At 35.6% G+C, this 22498-nt stretch overlaps 6 protein-coding genes across 6 annotated transcripts in view; 2 read left to right on the top strand and 4 right to left on the bottom strand.

Moving 5' to 3' along the window:
* Positions 1-6972, top strand: part of LOC145140079 (uncharacterized) — a 46705-nt gene extending 39733 nt beyond the window's left edge. The window contains exons 3-5 of the mRNA XM_079073689.1: positions 6107-6456; positions 6529-6824; positions 6926-6972. Of these exons, the coding sequence (XP_078929815.1) occupies positions 6107-6456; positions 6529-6824; positions 6926-6972 (693 nt within the window). The remainder of the gene's footprint in view (positions 1-6106; positions 6457-6528; positions 6825-6925) is intronic.
* A 196-nt stretch (positions 6973-7168) lies between these two features.
* On the top strand, positions 7169-8008 carry LOC145140078 (uncharacterized). The gene has a single exon (XM_079073688.1). The coding sequence runs from the start codon at positions 7169-7171 to the stop codon at positions 8006-8008; it is 840 nt and encodes a 279-aa protein (XP_078929814.1).
* Positions 8009-9284: 1276 nt separating this feature from the next.
* On the bottom strand, positions 9285-9860 carry LOC145140077 (F-box protein At3g07870-like). Its single transcript, XM_079073687.1, has one exon. It carries the CDS (start codon positions 9858-9860, stop codon positions 9285-9287), a length of 576 nt encoding a protein of 191 aa, XP_078929813.1.
* Positions 9861-11610: 1750 nt separating this feature from the next.
* LOC145138406 (F-box protein At3g07870-like) lies at positions 11611-12996 on the bottom strand. The gene has a single exon (XM_079072499.1). It carries the CDS (start codon positions 12868-12870, stop codon positions 11695-11697), a length of 1176 nt encoding a protein of 391 aa, XP_078928625.1. The 5' UTR covers positions 12871-12996; the 3' UTR covers positions 11611-11694.
* Positions 12997-13879: 883 nt separating this feature from the next.
* On the bottom strand, positions 13880-14766 carry LOC145140076 (F-box protein At3g07870-like). Its single transcript, XM_079073686.1, has 2 exons — positions 14217-14766; positions 13880-14160 (listed from the first exon to the last, which is right to left on the bottom strand). The coding sequence occupies exons 1-2, from the start codon at positions 14764-14766 to the stop codon at positions 13880-13882; spliced, it is 831 nt and encodes a 276-aa protein (XP_078929812.1).
* Positions 14767-15716: 950 nt separating this feature from the next.
* Positions 15717-17273, bottom strand: LOC145136135 (F-box protein At3g07870-like). Its single transcript, XM_079070326.1, has 2 exons — positions 17114-17273; positions 15717-16941 (listed from the first exon to the last, which is right to left on the bottom strand). The coding sequence occupies exon 2, from the start codon at positions 16938-16940 to the stop codon at positions 15798-15800; it is 1143 nt and encodes a 380-aa protein (XP_078926452.1). The 5' UTR covers position 16941; positions 17114-17273; the 3' UTR covers positions 15717-15797.
* Between the last annotated feature and the right edge of the window lie 5225 nt (positions 17274-22498).

The following is a 22498-nucleotide window of genomic DNA, read 5'->3' as shown; positions in this document are numbered from 1 at the left end:
GGCCTACGCGGCCTAAAGTAGAATTGAAGATCTCAATAATAGGAACTCAACGGTAAAAAGACAGACGAAAACGGAGTCCGTATGTAGAAGTTATGAATTTTACGCATACATTTAACATTATAATCTCCTCGTACTGTTAAATTTAAGATCGGTCGAGAGTTAGCCGACGGAGTCAAAATGAAAGTTGTAGATCTTATTTTTACCTACGCGTGGATATAAAGAACGTCAAAAACAGAGGTCGTATGTGAAAGTTACGGATTTTAGAAGTCGGAAGTGTGCTATGCGAAAATGGGTGATGTGACACAATCTTGGCCATTGCTTTCTCCCCAAGTCTTGCCACTAGATGGTGACATGTGGCACCAAGTTCAGCCATTTTTCACCCTATAAATAGAACCTCTGCCACCCTCATTTTCTTCACACCTTTCCCATTCTTTCTTCTCTTTACTCTCTCTCTAGAACCTCTCTCTAGCCCCGAAACCCCCCGAAAAGCCTAGGGAACCTCCCTAGCACGAGGCGGAAACCCCGGAGTGCTCGACGGCACCGAGAAGAAGAGCTTTTCGGCTTGGGAATGCTGCTCCAAGCAAAGCCCGGTTTTCTATAAAACCCGCTGTAAGTGAGCTACGCCTACGCTATTTTTAATATAGCTTTTATTTAATTATAGTAACGTTATTAGGAACTTATAATAAGTACTTGGGCTATTATTATGGGTTATATAAGTATTGTTTAACGCTTATATAATAGTAATAATAGCTAGACTATTAATTAGTCTCGGCGAATAATAGACTAAACTCTAGTGGTAATAATATTAGGTTTCGTCGAAGGAAATTATTTTTTTTAAGAAGCGAAGCGCTGTCTGAGTTCAGAATCACCACCTTTTCAAGTGAGTGCATAGTTACTTTCATCTTACACATAGATATGAAGTATTTTATATAAATTACGTGGTATGTGTGCATATTATTTGAATACTTGCTTTCTATGCTGGATGAACGATATTATACATGTTTTAAATAATTTAAAATGTATTTGTATTTTATATCTACGAATATGTTGGGTAAAATATGGGTAGATGAATGATGAGAGATGAAAGATGATATGAGTGAACATTGGCAGCTATAGACTTAGTGCCTAACAAATAACATCGGCAGCTATGGACTTAGTGCCTATAGAATAAACATTGGTAGTTATGGACTTAGTACCTGTTAAATAAACGTTGGTAGCTATGGATTTAGTACCTATTAGCTGAACACCGGTAACTATGGATTTAGTACCCGATGAATGAACTTTAGCAGCTATGGAATTCATGTTTTACGAACAAGCATTGGCAGCTATGGACTTAGTGCCTATCATATAAACCCTGGAAGCAATGGGCTTCAAAATGAACGAATGCAGGATAGATGATTCTTAGGGTAGATCCTTAAGAGTAAGGAAGATAATGGGGATGGGTAATTGGGTTGATTGTTTGATGTTTAAACATAATAATTAAATTATTGTGGGTTGAAAACCCTATGTACTCACCAGGTTTCCCAACCTGACCCACTCAAGCTTATTTGTATCACAGGTGTCGATATGAAGCTACTTTACACTGAGGGATTTAAAATAGATGTAGATCACTAGTGTAAATGAATGTAAGTTCTGTTTATGCTTATGTTTTTGTATTGACGATGACATCCCAAATGTTTTAAAATGAATAAAATTACATTTCTTCGGAAATGCTTTGATAACGTATTTATCATGTTTTTTTCTGGGAACAAATTCCGCAACATTTTTATTAAAAGAGGTACTCTGATTTTTATAAAGCATAAACAAAATCGGTCTTTTCTGGCCGTGAAAAATGGGGATGTCACAGTTGGTATCAGAGCATTAGTTTAAGCGAACTAGGAATAAGGATTTATTTATAGACTTAAACTTAGAATGCTAAGCGATGATCGTGAGGAGTGTGTCTAATATATTTTAGGAAGTACACCTGAATAGACACAAACATTAGCTTAATTAGGGAAGATGCCTAAAATGCTTTTATGTGCTAAATGATTTGTGATGCTTTATGCTATCGTTTGATCGGATCTATGGTCTGTTGCCGACCAGATCTGGAAATTTTATGTGCTCAGGTTTCTAAACGTTTAATTACGATATTAGAACTGGCATGTAACTTTTTGGAGTAATATGGAGGAATACGCGTCTAAATCTTCCTCTATCTATATTCTCGTCTCGATACACCGAATGTCTGCTTTGGTGTATAGAATGTCATGATAAGGACTCATAGCAGACTAAGCAAATGGAGGAAATGAGAAGGCTTACGATACTAAATGGTACCTATCGGAAGATATCGTAAGAGTGGTATCTTACCTTTAGAATGCATCCAATAAATAATACATCTAGTACGGGAGAAGTACACTTTCGATTAGCAGAAAGAAAGATTTTTGGTAGAATCCATGAAGTTATCCCATCGTCTGACATTTCCACCACCAACCGGGTTGAAACAGAATTGATGATTGAAGATACGCATGGAAGAAGTCCTAATAGAGTCTAGAGAAAAATTATATGATTGTTTGGACACATTTGTATGTGTTAAAATTGTTTTTGTGATAATAACTTGGAGAACTGCGAGACAATACTTGAGACGAGTATGAGTAGGTGTGAAGGGTAGTAGAAGCCTATACTACCAGAAGCACAGGACTCACGCTTGGATCAGGGAAAGTCACAAGGTTACCAAGAAGCTAGTAATTGATACCGTTTTATTCAAATATGTCGTTACCATCATTTCGGCAATGACTAAGAGGATGATTGTTATTTCGACCCTAGTGGTCATATCGAATCGAGTCCGCCTACGTTGAGTATGTTACGTGGTTCAGAGAACCAAGTTTAATGTAGCATCTGACTTAAGTCGGAAGATTGAAATAAAAGATAATCAAAGCGATCGGTAGAGGTATCGCGATAGTTGCTTGTAGCTAGAAATGCTACATTTTAAGATGTGATTAGAACATGAATAAATGTATAGTCTGTTCTGGAAGACTCTAAGAGACATGAGTCTAAGTGTGGGAACATACGATGATAAGTCATTAGAATATGACACATCGGTCCATTTTAGTAATAAAATAATTTATCTTAAGTTTGTTAAGAAGAAGAAGCAGTCTCCAGTAAGGATCGAGATTGTGACTTGAAGGTCATAATTTGGAGTCTAACGTGAGATAAGGAGCAAGTGCAAGATCGAGCACCGCCTGCAATCAGGAAGTCTTAGAGTTAGATATTCATTCGAAGAAACATCAAAGTTACGGTTATTACTTAGGATGAAGAGATAAATTATGGAGTCATCATGTGAGCCCTGTTTCGTTGATGATTACGGGACGTAATCATCCTAAGGGGGAGATAATTGTAACGCCCGTAGATCCGGGCTAGTCAATTTAGAGATAATAGGGGTCGAAAACGACTTTTCGACAAAAGATTATTTAGAATAAATAATCTTAACCAAGTCATAGTATATGTTACAAGGGTTCCGTACATATACAGAATGCCGAAATCCGAGTTATAACGAAGAAGTTATGGCCCGTCGAAGTTTTACGGCAAAACCGGCACGACACCGGGAGACGTAAATAGTGAATTTATGATAGAGGACTTTTTGGCCTTAGTAATCTAAACTAAAGTCGTAGAATATGTTAAACCGAGAGCGTCCATAAAAAGAACGCCCAAATCTGACTTCGTATGAGGAAGTTATGAATTTTCTAAGTAATTCTCATAGGATAGCACTGTCCACACGTCCGCACAATAGTTGTTCATCCACATTATAACCTAGCCATATATATATATATATATATATATATATATATATATATATATATATATATATATATATATATATATATATATATATATATATATATCATTTCTGATTGTTTGTAATTCATCAAACACTATTGTTTTTCTCTGAGGCATTTCGTAAAACAGTTAGCACAATTGTTACATATATTCTACACAACACAAAAACAATAGAAGATATGGTCGACGTTCATCAGAATCCACAGTTGGCTATTATTTCTTAAGCAATAACAACCTAGTGTTGTTGTTACAAGATTGAGATGAATAAATGCACGCCTCAAAAAATAACCTGATATACATGTCGTCGTTCATCAGAATCCACTAGTGTTAGCGGAGAATCCATCAGGACGTTATCATTCACTTGCATATTATACATTCACGATCTTGCCGCTCTCCGAAAACTACTCTCAGCAAACTACTATCGCCGATTTCAATCCCTTGCTTTCACTTCCTCTTGAACAACCATTATCGATATCCATCGTTGATATGATGAAATCAGTAGACAGCGGGTTTTTTCTTTGCGTTCAACATGATCGATTACTAATAATGACATACTTAAATCAATCAAAGACTTATAATTTTAAAATTGAAAATTAGGGTCATACTCAAATTAATCGAAGACTTATAGGTTATAAAATGCATACTCAAATTAGTGCCATACTCGGACTTGGGAAAATAAGTTTGAAACTAAAATTTAGGAGAAAATAGGTGAGAAGTTAAATTTTTTGATTTGCTTCGATAGATAGAATTAAAAATGAGGAAAAATCAAATTCAGTTTCTGATGATGATATGATGTCGTGAGCATTGAAATGTCATTGATTATGAAGTAGAAATTCAATTTTTTAGTGGCAAAAAAAAAAATCGGTCAAAATCACATAATAAATTTTTAATGGCATATAAAAAATATGACACAAAAAAAATAGTTTTTAGTGGCATTTTACATTTTTATGCCACTAATAAATATTAATATTAGTGACATAAATTTGTGACTGCAATTAAATCTATTAATTTTACAGTGGCACATAAAATATGTCACTAAAAACATAATATAGTGGTATAAAAAAAGATATGCCATTAAAAATGTGTGCCACTAAATGACATTTTGTTTGTAGTGAGAATTAAGTTTCATTTTGTTTGGTTGAAGAAGATGAGAATTTGAACCTATCGGTAAAATTTGGACGAATCCAATACCATATACGATTTTGAACTCAAATTCGTGATAGGACTTCAGTGTATCATGTTCTTTCATATGCCTTAATTATAAAATGAGCATTTAGATGATCATAACAAAGCTCTGGTAGCCTTTTGATTGTGACTTTGTAGTTATTATCGTGTGGATCTTGCTACGAGGTCTAAGATTGAGTTATTATGACATCAAATGAAATCAAACTCTATCAAGTTCTTTTAAATCTGATAAATGGGTGATAATTGCAAAACTTTGTTGACCCTTAGAAGACATGAACTCTCTCTATTTCAAAGTTTTTGAGTTTTAGAAAGCTGGGTTTGATAAGCTATTCCAGTGAAGTATGGGTCGAAAATTTCAGTGTCATCAATTGTTCTTGTCTTTAGTTTTTGAGGCTAGGAACCCAATGATTCATAACCATGGCCGGCTTAGCCCAGGTGCAACATGTGCATAGGAACAGGGCCTAAATTTGTGAGGGGCCCAAATTTTTTTTTTAGTATATACAATTTGCATCGACAGCCCAATAATTTGGGAGAAAAGAATGGAACGAAACAAAGGCATGAAAGTATGAAACAGAAGCCGGCAGCGTAATTTAGTCATCAGTTTCGTTTGTTCTAAAAAAAAAGCGATCAGCAAGGGTAGACGACTAGACAGCAACTCAGTCAACGGCTCAACGATTCAGCAAGGGTAAACGTCTAGACGATCAGGTAAGATACTAAGATTTATGAGAAATTGATTTATGAGAATTGAGAAATTAAGGATTATTAGCCAATCAGGTAGGATTATCAAGTTTATAGTTGTCAATTGCATACTTGAATGATTCATACTTTCATAGATTATCTGTTTAATTGAATATTGAATGAATTTAATATTTTATTATCAGTTTATCTACTATGGAAATCAGTTTAATAGAATAGTGATTGAATATATTAGTTTATACTTTATAAGATTCATAGAAATCAGTTTAGTAGTTTAAATTATAAGTTTATGTTTATTGTAAAATTGTTTATCAAATTATGTTTATTGTAATTGCTTGAATGTTGAAAGTTGAAAATAATGAACTTGTAGTGATGAAGTCTAAACAACCATCCGGTTATAAAAAAACGTAAAAAGAGAAAACTAGATGAAGAAAAGAGAAAGGTTGACGTCGGTGCTCTAGATAAGTTTATCCATAGACAACCTGTTGAAGAGCATATTGAAGAACATGTTGAAGAGCATGTTGAGGAGCACATTGAAGATCAAGAGCATGTAGAAGTAGAAGAGACAGAAAAGCATGAGCCTGTTAAAGAGCTTGTTGATATATATGATCCAAGAAGGTGGGAAAAACTTAATTCTGATGAGATTAAAATTTTGGTTGAGAAAGGTCCTAAAAGAGATAATAGTATTATGTATGGTCCCTATGATAATTTTGGTAGACGATTTTCTGCAGCTTTATATACAAGAACTTTATCAAATTTGGAGAAGTGTGATACATAATGGTTAGTATATTCGAAAGAGCTAGATAGGGTATTTTGTTTTTGTTGTAAAGTGTTTAGAAAAGGGATTTCGAAAGGTAAATTGGATGGTGAAGGTTATGCAGATTGGCACCATGTTACCACTAGGGTTAAAGAACACAAAATTTCATTGGATCATCTTACAAATAGGAATAAGTGGTTTGACATGCGTAAAAGATTGAACTTGAACGAAACAATTGATAAAGTTCAACATGAGCAGTTCAAGAAAGAAAGAGATTACTGGAAACAAGTGCTTTTAAGAATTATTGCAGTAGTGAAGTTTCTTGCTAAACATAATTTAGCATTTCGCGGATCCAATGAAAAGTTGTATAAAAAAGGTAACTATAAACTGTATTTTATTTGTTCTAGTTCCACCAAAAATATTTTTGTTAATTATGATGACCGATTCCACTTCTTATTTGTTAATTGTATTTAACAGGTAATGGAAATTTTTTGGGTGTCATTGAAAATGTTGGAAGAGTTTGACCCGGTTATTAAAGAGTATGTGTGACGCATCACAAGTGAAGGGCTTCATGTGCATTATCTTGGCCACCTAATCCAAAACGAACTAATATCTTTGCTAGCTGAAGAAATTAAAAAAGAACTTATCAAGAAGATAAAGGAAGCAAAGTACTACTCAATCATACTTGATTGTACTCCCGATTCAAGTCACCAAGAACAGATGACTATAATAGTGAGGTATTTAAAATTATCATATAATTCTATTACTATCGAGGAATCCTTTTTCGGTTTTTTGAATGTTGATGATACCTCCGGAAAAGGATTATTTGATATTACACTTGAGGAGTTAAAGTCTCTTGGTCTTCAAATTGATGATATGCGTGGTCAAGGCTATGATAATGGAACAAACATGAAAGGAAAACACCAAGGAGTGCAAAAGAGATTTTTAGATATAAATCCTAGAGCATTTTACACTCCTTGTGGTTGCCATTCTCTTAATCTAACATTATGTGATATGGCTAACAAGTGTGTTAAAGGAAAGAACTTTTTTGGATTCATCCAACGTATTTATACTATCTTTGCAAATTCTACTAAGAGGTGGGAAATTTTGAAAGATAATGTTAAAGCTTGGAGTCTTAAGTCATTATGTCAAACTCGTTGGGAAAGCCGGGTTGAGAGTGTAAAGGCTATTAAACTGCAACTTGTGGATGTACGGGAAGCTTTACTTCAAGTTGGAGAAAAAGATAATGATGCTGCAATTGCAAGTGAAGCAACTCCACTAGCAGAAAAAGAACTTAGTGACTTTGAATTTTTGGTATCAACTATTGTTTGGTATGAAGTACTAAACCGTGTGAATATTGTGAGTAAGAAGTTACAATCAAAGGATATGCATCTTGATAATGCTATTACAAAAATAAACAAATTGATTGGGTACTTCAAGGATTATAGAGAGACTGGTATTTCAAAAGCGATTGTTGAAGCTAAGGAGATTGCTATTGAAATGGGTATTGATCCAATATTTCCACAAAAGCGTTTGATTGAAAGGAAAAAAAAGGTTTGATGAGAGTTCAAGTAGCGAAGAAGTTTCATTTACACCTGAAGAGAATTTCAGAGTCAATTATTTCTTATACATTGTTGATCAAGCTATTTCTTCTCTTGAGACAAGATTTGAACAATTCAAAGAGTATGATAAAGTATTTGGTTTTTTATTTCCACATAATTTGAGGGGAATTGAAGATAAAGATCTTAAGTTATATTGTTATCGTCTTGAAAAAACACTCAAGTTTGAAGAAAGATCAGATATTTTGAGACATTGGAAACCAATGAATTTAGCAACCCTATAGATGTTTTGAAGTTTTTGAAAGAACTTGATTATTTCCTAAATGCAAGCATTGCATATAGAATATTGTTGACTATTCCAGTAACGGTCGCATCTGCAGAAAGGAGTTTTTCCAAATTGAAATTTGTAAAATCTTACTTACTCTCCACAATGACCCAAGAAAGACTTAGCGGTTGGCGATGATATCTATCGAGAACGAAATCTTAGAGCGTATAGACTACGAAGAGTTGATCAACCAATTTGCAATCAAGAATGCTAGAAGAGCTTCAAGGATCGTCGGTTAGCTGTTAGGATATGTTATTAGTCATTAAAATACTATGATTTTGCTATGTTTATTGCTATAAGGTTTATCGTCATTTTAATAAAAAAAAATTAGTTTACGTAATTTAATTCCTTACATTGTTACACGTTAAGGTCTAAGAGCCTTTTTTTATCCGTTTCGTCCTAGGCATTTGAATCCTCAGAATCGGCCCTCGGCCCTGTTCATAACAGTAGTGTGGCAAGGTTTGTTTCAGTTTTTGAAGAATTGAATTTATGACTTTTGTGGGAATAAAAATAGGATCAATTTGTCTAGTTTAGACCAGTTATCTTCGTGCTCTTCTCCTTTCATGACTTTTTCTTTGTATTTGTACTTATTTTCTAGCACTTTGCTAGCTTGTTTTTAATACATTCCATCATTCTAAGAAACTAAAAAGAGAAAAAAAAAAACAATGTTGGACATTCCAAAGCATGGACTTCAATTTCAAAGTCAATCCATTTTGTATTCTTTAGACCATTTAATAAAAAACTTAATCTATTTATAGAACTTTTTATTTAATAAACAGTTACAGAAATAATTTCCACTCCCATAATTAGAAATGTTTTGGTAATCCAATCAATCCAGGATACCTTGCACAATACCCTTCACTTAAATAGACATGACACACGTTACAATTTAGCCATGGTACACACACATTACACGATTTGCTTGAAAACCATATCACAATGTTGTTGACCTCTAAAACACATGAACTCTCTCGTTTTTGAAGTTGTGTAGTCTATGAAAGCTAGGATGATAAGCAAATCCTTTTGAGCAGCCATAAAACATTCCCGTGTCCACAATTATTTTCCTCCGAGGACAATAAACAATTAATTTTTTCCCAAAAGTTCTCATAAAAAAAGTTCCATCTTTAAAACCCTCAATTAGAAACGCGGGTTCCAAATCCAGGATATCAATATCAATATCAATATCAAGATCAGGGTTGATACTATATTTAATCACAAGCTCTTTATGCCAAGAGTTCTTGATCCCGTATTCTTTCATCACCCAAACAGTCAAGTTAGAATAGTAAGAATCACATCGAATCAAACAACCCTTTAGCACTCCCAAACTTTGTCCCAAACTTTCTCCAACACGTTCCTCTCTATCTTCACAAGGAGGCGAAGGGAAATACTCAAATGTCTCTTTCTCAAAATCAAAAGCACAAAGTGTTTCAGGGAGATTCGTATAAACAAGAGTCCAATGAGCATGTCCTTTCAAAAATAGTCCACGCCAATCGTTAATCCAGTAAGGGATATGACCAAGACTCTCCATTGGCCAGTGCCATAAACACATAATTGGGTGGTGTGTGTGACTTTGAGTTAATGAGTATTGATTGTTTTTGTATTTGAATCTATCAAAAATAAAAATATGGTAAATGATAAACTTACCTTTAAAAAAAAAAGAATTCTGCAATGAATTAAAAACAAAAAACTCATTTATTGTAATACGAATATCTATTTGAACTATTATAAAATGATACACTTTTTTTTTTGTTAATTTCCTAAGAGATAATCGCAAAATGACCAAATGATGTCTCGTTAAGTAATTAATCACATTTTTATCATTTTAGGGTAAATTACACCAATCGTCCCTCGTGCACATGTCAGAAAGCGTGTTTAGTCCCTATTTTCAAAAATTAACTCGGACCAGCCCTGAGTTTGTTTTATCTTGCACGCTTAGTCCCTGTTGACATGAAATGACTATTTTACCCTTAATAATTTCTTTTTTCATTTTCTTTTATTACTTTATCAATTTTAGATTATAAAAAAATAAAATAAAAATCAAATGTCCCCACCCCTCCCCTTCTCTTTCCCTTTTCCTTCTACCTTTCCCGGGAAACCAGCACCAACAGAATCGCCGTCTACCACCACCGACTACCACCGCCAACCACCCGTCTTCCTCCCGACGAAGAGTAAATTACACGAATTTATGTGGATCAAAGGATATACATACATAAGAAATTGTTTATATGACCAATCTACATGTGTTGGACATTACTTAACTGATTAAGATAGTTAAGACGAAAATTAGGTAGATTAACAACACCACCGTTCATCAATAACAACACCACCGGTCAATGCCATCACCACCATATCTCGCCATAACCACCGTAGATCACCAACAACAGATCTCTTTTTCACAAATAAGAATGAAAGGCACAAGAAGAGGATATTGTAGAGACGAAGTCACTGAAGATCCACATATTTTATCACGTTTGATGCTCGAGAAGGTTGAGCGATCTGAGACTAAAACGTAGGAGGCGATCGCGATCTGAGACGAAACCTGAGGCAGCAGTGGTGATATGAGACGATGAAGGTGAAGATTCGAAGATGGAGTATTCATATTAGAGAAGGAGGAGAGACAAAGAGGATGGTTGTGGTCCGTCGAGCTCCATAGTCGATCTCCACAGTGGCAGTGCAGTGCATAGGTGAGGAGGCGGCGGTGGCTTGGAGGCGACGGTGGTGGATCGGAGGAGATGGAGACGATTACTTGTAGGGGATGAAAATGTTGGTGTGAAGGGGAGGACCCCGATGGTTTGAAGAGGATGATGATTACCTCCGGTGGCATGATTTTGGCTTCACCGGGGAGTTAAGGTTTTGAGACAAAGATAGAGAAACAGAGGGGAGATTTAGGGTATCTAGCTAAATGGGGGTAGGGTATGTAAGGTGAGGGCCCACTTTATGTTTTATATATTATAATTAAAAAATTAAACAATCAAAAAGAAAATAAAAAAGAAATAAACAAGGGCAATATAGTCTTTTGAAGTCTCGTAAGGGATGAAACATGTACATTTAAACTAATGAGGGATGAAACGTGCAACTTTTAACCAAAAAAGGGACGGTCTGAGTTAATTTTTGAAAATAGGGACTAAACACGCTTTCTGACATGTGCACGAGGGACGATTGATGTAATTTACCCATCATTTTAACAAAATATTCATTCAGTTCCGCAATGAAGTCACTTGGGTAAGTAATATATAATTGCTTTATGAATAATTTTCACCACAAAAAATATAATATTTATCAAATGAAATGAAATAAAAGATTATCAAGATCTACTGAATCATCTGGTAAATGGGTGATAATTACATTAACTTTATTGACCCTTAGAACACACGAACTCTCTCTATTTTGAAGTTCTGGAGTTTAAGAAAGCTGGGTCGATGAGCTATCCCAGTGAAGTATGGATGGAATATTTCAGTGTCATCAATTGTTCTCGTCAGAGGAGAATATGCCAGCAGTTTTTCTTCATCATACGCCATCAAAATCGTTCCATCGTTCAAACCCCCAAGCACATAAACAGGTTCCCTCATCAACCAATCAAGATCCGGGCTAATGCTTTGCCTGATAATGACCTCTTTTTGCCAAGATTTCTTGATCCCATATTCCTTCATCACCCAAATCGTGAATTGAGAATCGAAGGTATCCGATTGACATAAACAACCTTTAAGAACAGCCAAACTGTAGAAATGGATATGACTTTCTTCTACAATTTCAACAGGAGGAGATGGGAACAACTCAAATGTCTCCTTGTCAAAATCAAAAGCACAAAGCTTTTCAGGCGAATCCTGATCAATAACAATCCAATGAGCATGACCATTTAAAAATATCCCATTGAAGTTACTAAACCAATAAGGGATAATACTAAGACTTCTCCATTGGCCTGTGCCAAGGGTGTAAATCTCACCTTCTAGTAGAATCGGAGGAGATGATGAATTAGGATTTGTGGGTATATCTCCTTGAAAGATCCGTATCACTTTGTATTCCCTTGTTAGTGACCCGACTCCGAAACAACACATAACTATTGCAAAATATTCTCTATGGTATTGTTGATTTGGAAGGATCATATATTCTCTGGTGATTGGATTGCATATGTAAGTGTTTTCATTTTCAGAACCAAATTGCCATAGACAGAGGAAACCATCGACTGAGCCTACTGGATGTATTTGAGATTCTTGGAAAATGGGTGCAAGATTAAGGTCGAGGCTCATGACAGGGTCATGGTGTAAATGGTGGTGATCGAGTTCGTCTTCGACCTCTAACCACTTCAAAATACCTGTTCTATAGTAAATGGCCATTTCCTTTTCAGGATTATGATGAATCATGAGGCTTGAAGGTGATCTCAGGAGATGAAGATTGGAAAAGTAAGAGTCTGAAACGAGATCCAGCCACTTCTTGCATACACACTTGCAATGGATGATCGTCTTGACTGGAAGTCTTGAGAGAATATCAGCCATGATATACACCGGTAAGTCTTCCATGGATGGATCCAGAAGAGACATTGTTTCTGGTAAATGGTAATAAAAGCTGGATTTTGGTGGTGGTGGTGGTGATGGTGGCAAGTGGTGACAGCAGAAGAAAGAGAATAGTTGACTTTGGATTGATGATTGTGAGATTGTCAATATGTGTATATGTTTATGGGGTGTGTTGTTCTATAATGGAGAAACTTTGTAAAGGTCCTTTACTTGGAACTTGGAAGATACGTATAGTTGACTTTAAAAGAAAAATAATTGTTATACGAAGTAGATAATATTTTGTGAAATGGTGTGTTATTTCACAAAAAAAAAAGTATTTCACAATTAAATCAATCATGAAATAGATGGTTATGGTTGTTTTTTTCTATCAGTAAAAAAACGTGGTAAAACCATTTTTTGGCCGCTTTGTGACATCAGTTACTTTAAACTATGACAAAATTTCACGAATGGTCCTTATGGTTTTAAATGTCTTCAAAATAATCCTTATAAAACTTTTTTTTTGTGAATAGTTCATTTAGAGCAAACATGTACACCATCCTTATAACTAACACCGTTAGTTTTTCTGCTACATATAAATAAAAAGACTATATTGCGCTTCTTATTTCATTATTAACTGGTCTCTCTCTCTCTCTCTCTCTCTCTCTCTCTCTCTCTCTCACGAGTCAACCACAAGTTCATCTTCTCCGGTGAGACCAAAATCACCCTTCTTCATCATCATCCTAGCTACCAGAAACCACCACCTAGTCCACCATTATACTTTCTCTTTCCCGTTCGATTTTTTAGATATGGAATCCACAAAACTCAAACACCTTGCATCCGATTTCAAACTCAAACACGGAGATGAATGAAAGACGAGGGCAAAAAATAAGGGTGGGGTTAAGTGGTGGGCTCATTTCTTTTTTAAATAACAAAAAGTAATAATTAAAATAAAAAAATGAGGGCAAAAAAGTAATAGACATTAATCAAATGAAACTTTATAAAGTTCTTTTAAATCGTATGGAAAAATTTGTGTTTATAGTAGAAACCTTATTGACCCTTACAACACATGAACTCTCTCTGATTTGAAGTTCTGGAGTTTAACAAAGCTTGGACGATAAGCCATTCCAGTGAAATAACGATCAAAAATTTCCGTGTCTTCAATTGTTTTCCTCTTAGGACAATACGCCAGCAATTGATCTTGATAATACACCATCAAAATAGTTCCATCATTTAAACCCTCAATCAGGTAAACGGGTTCCCACATGAACCAATCTAGATCACGGCTAACACTTTGCTTGATAATCACTTCTCTACGCCAAGATTTCTTATACCATATTCCTTCATCACCCAAATCGTGAATTGAGAATCAAAAGTATCCGATTGACATAAACAACCTTTAAGAATCGCCAAACTGTGAAAATGGATTTGACTTTCTTCTACAATTTCAATTGGAGGAGATGGAAACAACTCAAACGTCTCCTTTTCAAAATCAAAAGCACAAAGCTTTTCAGGGGAATCCTGATCAATAACAATCCAATGAGCATAGCCGTTTAGAAATGGCCCAGAGAATCCATTAAGCCAGTAAGGAACATGACCTAGACTTCTCCATTTGCCTGTGCCAAGGGTGTAAATCTCAGCTTCTAATAGACTCGGGCGAGATGATGAGGTTGGATTAATTGGGGGTATATCCCCTTGGAAGATCCGTATTACTTTGTATTCATGTGTAAGTGAAGCGACACCAAAACAATAAACAATTATTGCATAACCTTCTCTGTAGTATTGTTGTCTGGGGAGGATCATATACTCTCTTGTGATTGGATTGCATATGTAAGTGTTATCTTTTCGTTGACCAAACTGCCAGAGACAGAGCAAACCGTTGACTGAGCCCACGGGGAGTATTTGAGAGCCTTGGAAAATGGGTGCAAGGTTAAGGTCAAGTCTCATGACAGGGTCATGGTGTAAATTGTGGTGATCGAGTTCGTCTTCAACCTCCACCCACTTCAAAATGCCTGGTTTATAGTATCGGTCATTTCATTTTCAGAATCATGATGAATCATGAGGCTTGAAGGTGATCTCAGGAGATGAAGATTGGAAAAGTAAGAGTCAGAAATGAGATCCAGGCATTTCTTGCATACACATTTGGAGTGGATGATTGTCTTCAATGGAAGTCTTGAGAGAATATCGACCATGACTTCCACCGGTAAGTCTTCCATGGTTGGACTGAGAATAGACATGATTTTTCTGGTAATGAAAGCTGGAGTTTAGTGGTGGTGTTGGGTGATTTCAGTAGAAAGAAAGAAAATGGTTGAGTTTAGTTTGATGGTGGTTATGAATATGTATAATTTTGTGGTGTATGTTCGTTTCTTATATGGGGGAAACATGGAAAAATTACTTACTTGGAAGATACGTATAGTTGACTCTAAAGTATTTGTTCAAATAAGTCGTAGCTTTGACTAGATCAAATTTGGAACGACTAAAGCCCAAGTAATATACAATGGATCAGATATCTTAAGATACACATTATGAGGCCCAAACTCAACATAGCATCCAAAGCCCATAAAATGGGTGTCAAAACTCAAAACTCTATGTGAAAAAAGTTACAGATACATGTCTATCAAAATCCAAGTTTTATCATTAAAATGAGCGTCTACCAAAATCCAAGTTTTATCATTAAAATGAACATCGGATGATGCGGGAGGATCAATCTTACACCCTTTACTTTTCAATTACAAATTTGGCATTAATTTTCTTATTAATTCTATTTGTATTCTGGTGCACTAAAAACCATGCTTTTGTAAACTGTACATGTTATAGTCATACGGATGTAAGTGATTAGAACATGGAGATGAAATTGATTATTTTTAAAAACCAGGTGAGGAAATCACTAAATAAAATTTAGAAGACAATAGTAAAATACTACATTCAAAACAACTGTTTTTGATACAAAAATGACCATCAGTGTTCATTGTTGACCTTTAAAACACATCCACTCTCTCATTCTCAAAGTTGTGTAGTCTATGAAAGCTAGGACGATAAACCAATGCATTGAATTTGAAGGAGCGATCAAATTTTACAAAGTCTACAATTGTTTTCCTCTGAGGACAATAAACAAATAGCACACCACGATAAGACCCCATCAAAATAACCCCATCTTTAAAACCCTCAATTACATACACGGGTTCCACACACCACAAAGGAAGACCAGGGCTGATACTTTTCTCAATCACCACCTCTTTATTCCAAGATTTCTTAACCCCATATTCCTTCATCACCCAAATTGTCAATTTAGAATTGTAACTTTCACATTGACACAAGCAACCGTTTATTACCCCCAAACTTCCGTGTATAGCTTCAGAAGGAGGAGGAGATGGGAACAAATCAAACGTCTCCTTGTCAAAATCAAAAGCATAAATCTTTTCAGGGGAATCCCTGTCAACAAGAATCCAATGAGCATGGCCATTCAAAAATAGCCCATAGGATCCACTGAGCCAATATGGTACACAACCCAGACTTCTCCATTGACCCGTTCCAAGGGTGTAGACCTCAGCTTCAAATAGGCCCAGACGAGATGATGATGATGTAGAATATGGAGGCATAGCCCTTTGGAAAACCCACATCACTTTGTATTCACGTGTAAGTAAACCGACACCAAAACAATAAACAATTATGCAATTACGTTGTCTGGGGATGATCATATATTCTCTTGTGATTGGATTGCATATGTAAATGTTATGACGTTTAGGACAAACCTGCCATAAGCAGATCAAGCCGTTGACTGAGCCTGCTGGGAGTATTTTAGAATTTTGGAAAATGGGTGTAAGATTAAGATCAAGGGTCATGCGAGGGTCGTGGTGATCAAGTTCGTCTTCAAGGTCCACCCATGTTAAAGTGCCCGGTTTTTTATAACCGGTCATGTCAATTCCTAAATTATGGTGAATCACGAGGTTTGTAGGTGATCTCGAGAGGTGAAGATTGGCAAAGTAAGAGTCAGAAATGATATCCAGCCACTTCTTGCATACACATTTGGAGTGGATGATTGTCTTCTCTGGAAGTCTTGAGAGAATATCGACCATGACTTCCACTGGTAAGTCTCCCATGGATTGATCTTGAAGAGACATTCTATTCAAGATATTCATGGTCAATAAATATAAATCACAAACAGAAATGAAATACCAATTACCAAAGCAACAAAACCCTATAAAGAATATGTCCCTATTCCTAACAGAAAAAATTCTTCTAAAAAATAATAACGATGAAGTAAAGATTGCATTGATTATGAATAATTTTGTACCTAAAGAGAGATCCAGAAGTGAGACCCAACAGCAGCAACAGGGCGATGGGCGCACCTGTGCGCCGAGGTCTTTTTTGTTGTTTCGGATTCCAAGCGGCGGGAGAGGGTTTTTGTTTCTGTGTGAAAGAGATAGAAGAGGAGGGACTTGGGAGCTGTGACAGTGAACAGAGTGGGTTGGCTACTTGTCTCAGCGTATTAAATAATATAGAAAGTAAATTACAGGAATAGTCCATACGGTTGCGTCTATTTTACACTTTTTGTCCAATCTTTGAAAAATTGATAAAAATTATTTTTATGGTTTGAAGAAATTACACAAATGGTTATTGGATTGTTAAATCTAAAATATTAGTTGTTAGTTATATATATATATATATATATATATATATATATATATATATATATATATATATAGAGAGAGAGAGAGAGAGACCAACTCACTAAGAACTCCAATTAGAGGGATATTCAATTTTTCAGATTTGAAATTTGATAGTCATTTTGGAAATTCCGGATAGCTTGAATATACGAAATACATAAATTTTTTTGCTAAAGGTATGCTACAATTTGTTTGTGTGCTTCCATTTGCTGAAAATTTGATCTTTGCTTTGGTAGCGACATTGGCCCATTTCATTGTGGAATCATTGGGTGATTATGTTTCAAAAAGATGACCCACTTACGTAGTCGTTAACCATAGAGTCCTCCTGTACAACCCAAGCCTACCAAGTACCTCTTCTGTGGGGGTCCAAGGATGACTGGTTGAGGAAACCGTTTTTGAGAGAGGTTTAGGAGTGTTCAATGTTTCACAAAGATGAATGTTTGAAGGTTTGAGAGTAGTGAAAAATAAAAAAGGTTGTTGGTATTTATTTTGGTTGAAAATGTTGGAAACTAGTTTTTGTGACAACCCGAAACTTCTACCTTGTACATCTAGTCAATTTAATCAATGTTAAACTCGTTTCCGTTAACTTCTAGCATTGTTTAAGGGTTCATTTAAGCGTTCTAAGCTTGAGTACAACCAAGGTCGAGATTATGAATGAGTCAGCAAGTCGTATAGTAACAAAATCAGGCCATACACTCCTTTAGGAGGAGTGTACGGCCGTACACATGGGTGTACGGTCGTACACCCCCCTCATGGCCGCACACCCACCCATATATAAAGGGTAGACCCCTTTCCTTTCATTCCTTTCACTCCTTGGCCGCACACTACTCCTTTCTCTCAAGCTTACTCAACTGTGAACCCTCCAAGGCTTCAAAAACGTGAGTAATCCATCCTTTAGCTTGTTGTACTTGAAGAACCTCTTGATCTAAGCATTGATTCATCAAATTCCATCATGATTCTCCACCATTTGAAGGAGTACGGTCGCACACCCCTTTGTACGGCCGTACACCCCTTTAAAGGCTATCCAAAGTGAGAGTTTGGCCCTTATCTTTGAGTTGGACAAGATCTTAGATTTAATGCACCTTAAAGTCGACAACTTGGACATAACATGAAGAGTGTACGGCCGCACACATCTTTGTACGGCCGCACACACACCTTGTGGCCGCAAACCCACTTTGATGATCCTTATTGGCCTCAAACTCACACTACAACTAAGCATAGACATAGAACACTTCATGGATGCTAGTTAGAACCTTGGAATCACCTCAAAGACACATCCCATCATAAGTGTACGGCCGCACACTCATGGGCCGTACACCCATGGTCGTACACACCCTTAGGGTGGCCGTACACCTCCTTCACTTAATCCCTTATGGTTCTAACACTTAGTTTAAGTGTTTCCAAGTCCCTAGAATGGTTTCTTATCATGTCTAGTAGTGAAATACCCTAATTTGGCTCCTATATATGTCATTACATGTTAATTAGGATCAAGTTGTGTTCGAGGCTTCACTTGACACTCAACATCTCATACCGGTCTTTCGTGCAAACCACTCACTCAAGGTGAGTTCATACCCCTACATTTTCCGAGTTTTTAATGTTTTCAGGGGGGGGGGGGAATACAAGCCAAACATAACTGATTTTATGAAAGTTACACAAACGGATTTCAGTAAACTTAAAACGGACGAAATCAGTACAAACACACAGTTTCTACAGTTTTACAAAATATTTTAGATATTTTATTTCTTCTGTATTATGCTGAGCATAAGGGAACTTTTTCAACGTACGAACTTAACCACACAGTTTTCAGATCAATACAAGGTTATACAAATACATACACACAAACTCTAGTAGGTATAGTTTGGGAATTCATATAAGGTTATACAAATACGTACACACAAACTATATTAGGTATAGTTTGGGAATTCATACAAGGTTATATATATACGTATACACAAACTATAATAGGTATAGTTTGGGAATTCATACCACAGTTTACAAACTCATACTTTATAAACCTTTCAGTTATTTACAAAAAGGGTTTTCAACATTATTACTTGTAAATTTGTTAGTCTAGTTGGAGACACGTCCTTGGTAACACTCACAAACTTAACTGAGTGAACGACAAGCACTTGTGATCAGAATCTCCTCGAGGGAGAGCGTGACTGCTGTGTATAGATCTATACGGGACTGACTATCCCGTACCTTGCTGCTAGCTACAGTAGGACCGGCAAGTCTACGGGTGACAAAGTCATAAAAGATACCGGTGCCCGATTCGCGCCATATCAAGTCAAAGTATGGTCATGACACTCACAATGTAGATAACAACGATTTACTTACGTAATAATAACACACGAACAATACTTGTTAGTACAAGTACGGACAAATACATGGTTTCTCAAGGAAAACTAATACTACTATACATACTGGTAGTAACCAGGGTTTTCAAACAGAACATTTCATACAACGGTTTTTCATACAATGTTCATCCTACAATACACCTAGTGGTAGTCCAATCATACAACATTTTACTAAGATTTTCTCACTTTTACTAAAGAAAATATTGGATTTTCTTGGAGTCATGCAAACATTTTCAGAGTTAACAATCGGTTTTCAATATACAAACATCGCTTATGAACTCACCAGCTTTATGATGATACTCTTTCAAAACTGCTTGTATTCTCAGGAAATCAGTAGACACGTACTCCGGGAGTCTGAGAAGTCGGAGCAATAAAGTCATGTCTTTATATTTACTTACAATTATGATGTATTTGAACAAGACTTAAACAAATGTAAACTTCTTTTTCATACATGTATTCAATGTTTGGTTGTGTTTACTATGATTGCTATGATACGATTGTTGTGATACTACGCATGACGTCCTCCACCCCAGAACGTTTCCGCCGTTCCGGTTTTGGGGTGTGACAGTTTTATTAATTTCCAAAAATGGGTTTTCCCCATTTTCGAGCATGAATGCCGAACTCTAAATGTAATCAAAACGGACGAATGATTACATATTCATGTTCTCCTCTATGATATATTCGTTTCGATATATCACATGTCCAAAACATATTAAAAATGAATGAGTTATTACTTGTCAAAGGGAAGCAATTAAAAGAGATAAAAAAAGAAGTTAATTGAGTTTTGTTCCATTCCAAATAGGTGGGAGAGAAAAGAAAATGAGTTTATAACTACAAAGGTTTGTTAGCTTTATAAGACTTATGGAACCAAGGTTCTCTCTTGCACGCGTACGCAAGGGGTGCAAACGCGAGAGCCAGTTTGGCTTGGGTTCATTGAACTTGTGTGCGAGTTGCATCTTGCAGGTACAAGTGCACCAACGGTCGACCATAATAGTTTAATGACCTTTTTGTAATTATTTTCTTTTCGTTTAACAGTTACAAACCTGAATTAAAGGTTATTAATAATAGATTTCGGTTTTGATCTATAAACTTTTGTGTGAGTTACATCTTGCGGGTGTGAGTGCACCACATGTCGATCATAAAAGTTCAAGGACCTTTTTGCAATTGTTTTCTTTTCGTTTAACAGTTACAAACCCGACTTAAATGCTATTAATAATAGATTTCGATTTTGATCTGTAAATTAACTATTCTCTTTAATTGACTGTTACGTTTTGATGTTTAATAAAATGTTACAAATTACAATATAAACAGAGCATCTCCTTGACTGTTTAGATTACACCGAATGAATTAAGATCAGTTTACTCTTTCTCTCTTACGTTTCTGCTTCTTCCTCCATCTCTTGCTGCAACCAAGGTATAATCTGCCTCAGTGAGGGTTCAGACAATCTAGAAGATTTCCTTTCTGTTGTATATTGGGAAACAAATACCCATGTAAGACAAATTTGTTTTAAGGAAACTATGTTTAACATAGGCCTCGACGATTTTCTTTCGATTTTGTTCTTTTGTGTTGTTTTGAATGATACTCTCCAAAAAATCTTAAAACAAATTCGTTTTATACGAAACAAATAACTGAAAGAAAAACGTTGTTGTCTTATATTATAGTTCTAAAAAAAACAAGAATTTTTTTCTTCCTTCACAATTCAGATTCTGTTTTCAGAAACAGTTTTCTAAAAGAGCTTCTGATTTCTGTTTTGTTTCAATTTCCAGAAATCCTATTCATGTTTTACTTCTGTTTTAAGAAATATTTTTCTAAAACAAATTTTAAAACCAAGTGTTTAACAGTTTTCAGAATCTGTTTTTCTGAAAAGGCACTCATTTGATAGTTTTGTTGTTGTGATTGTGTACTAATTTGTAACTGTTTTATTTTGGTTTAATTAAAATATTGGTTTATATGTGTAGTATGACTGCTGAAAGCTCCCAACAACCAAATCCTCGTGGTACTCCTAATGCTTAATGAGTTCTAATGATGACCATGTCGCTTAATCATGCGGAGAAACTAGGAGAGTTTTTTGGGCTGCATTTGAAAGGTGGCAACAAAAGAATGCACTTCTACCCCCCCCCCCCCCACAAACTTCTCTTTCATCTATATGGACTCACCAAATTGGGTTGTCAAAGTCGGCAAGCCGACATTGCGGCCGACTGTTTGTTGAGGTGAGTCACCATCAACCTAGTGCATGCCGAAACCACTCCGTTCAGCTTTATGAACATCATACATATATATTTTTTAAATTTAGTGTACTAGCAACTAATGTTTATCTGTAAATATACAAACAAACTTGCATGTACGTGATAATTTAACTACAAATTGGATTTATATATTGTTGTTTGTAAAAAAAATTCAAGATGGAATATATAAATAGGATTTATATCTTGTTGTTTGTAAAAAAAATTAAAGATGGAATATTTGGATATCAGGAACACCGTGTCCAGATATCCGAAATTTAAGATACGGATTCGGATAGTAAAATCTAGTATCCAAAATTTTTGGATATTCAAAATTTCGGATATCCGCATTGGAACACCACTACGATATCCGCTACTAGGTATCAAGAAAATACTTTTCGTAACTTTTTAGATATAAACTCATTAGTAATAG

The sequence above is a fragment of the Lactuca virosa genome, chromosome 9, assembly GCF_052849685.1.
Source record: "Lactuca virosa cultivar CGN04683 chromosome 9, Lactuca_virosa_CGN04683_v6, whole genome shotgun sequence".
NCBI lineage: Eukaryota > Viridiplantae > Streptophyta > Magnoliopsida > Asterales > Asteraceae > Lactuca > Lactuca virosa.
This window is presented reverse-complemented; position numbering and strand designations above follow the sequence as displayed.

What these genes read in the sequence shown, in the direction of transcription:
- LOC145136135 (XM_079070326.1), bottom strand. Translation starts at nt 16,940, where the DNA reads ATGTCTCTTCAAGATCAATCCATGGGAGACTTACCAGTGGAAGTCATG.
- LOC145138406 (XM_079072499.1), bottom strand. Translation starts at nt 12,870, where the DNA reads ATGTCTCTTCTGGATCCATCCATGGAAGACTTACCGGTGTATATCATG.
- LOC145140078 (XM_079073688.1), top strand. Translation starts at nt 7,169, where the DNA reads ATGACTATAATAGTGAGGTATTTAAAATTATCATATAATTCTATTACT.
- LOC145140077 (XM_079073687.1), bottom strand. Translation starts at nt 9,860, where the DNA reads ATGGAGAGTCTTGGTCATATCCCTTACTGGATTAACGATTGGCGTGGA.
- LOC145140076 (XM_079073686.1), bottom strand. Translation starts at nt 14,766, where the DNA reads ATGAGACTTGACCTTAACCTTGCACCCATTTTCCAAGGCTCTCAAATA. An exon ending in CAGTTTGGCGATTCTTAAAG is followed by an intron (nt 14,161 to 14,216) that starts GTTGTTTATGTC and finishes TGGGTGATGAAG; the next exon opens with GAATATGGTATAAGAAATCT.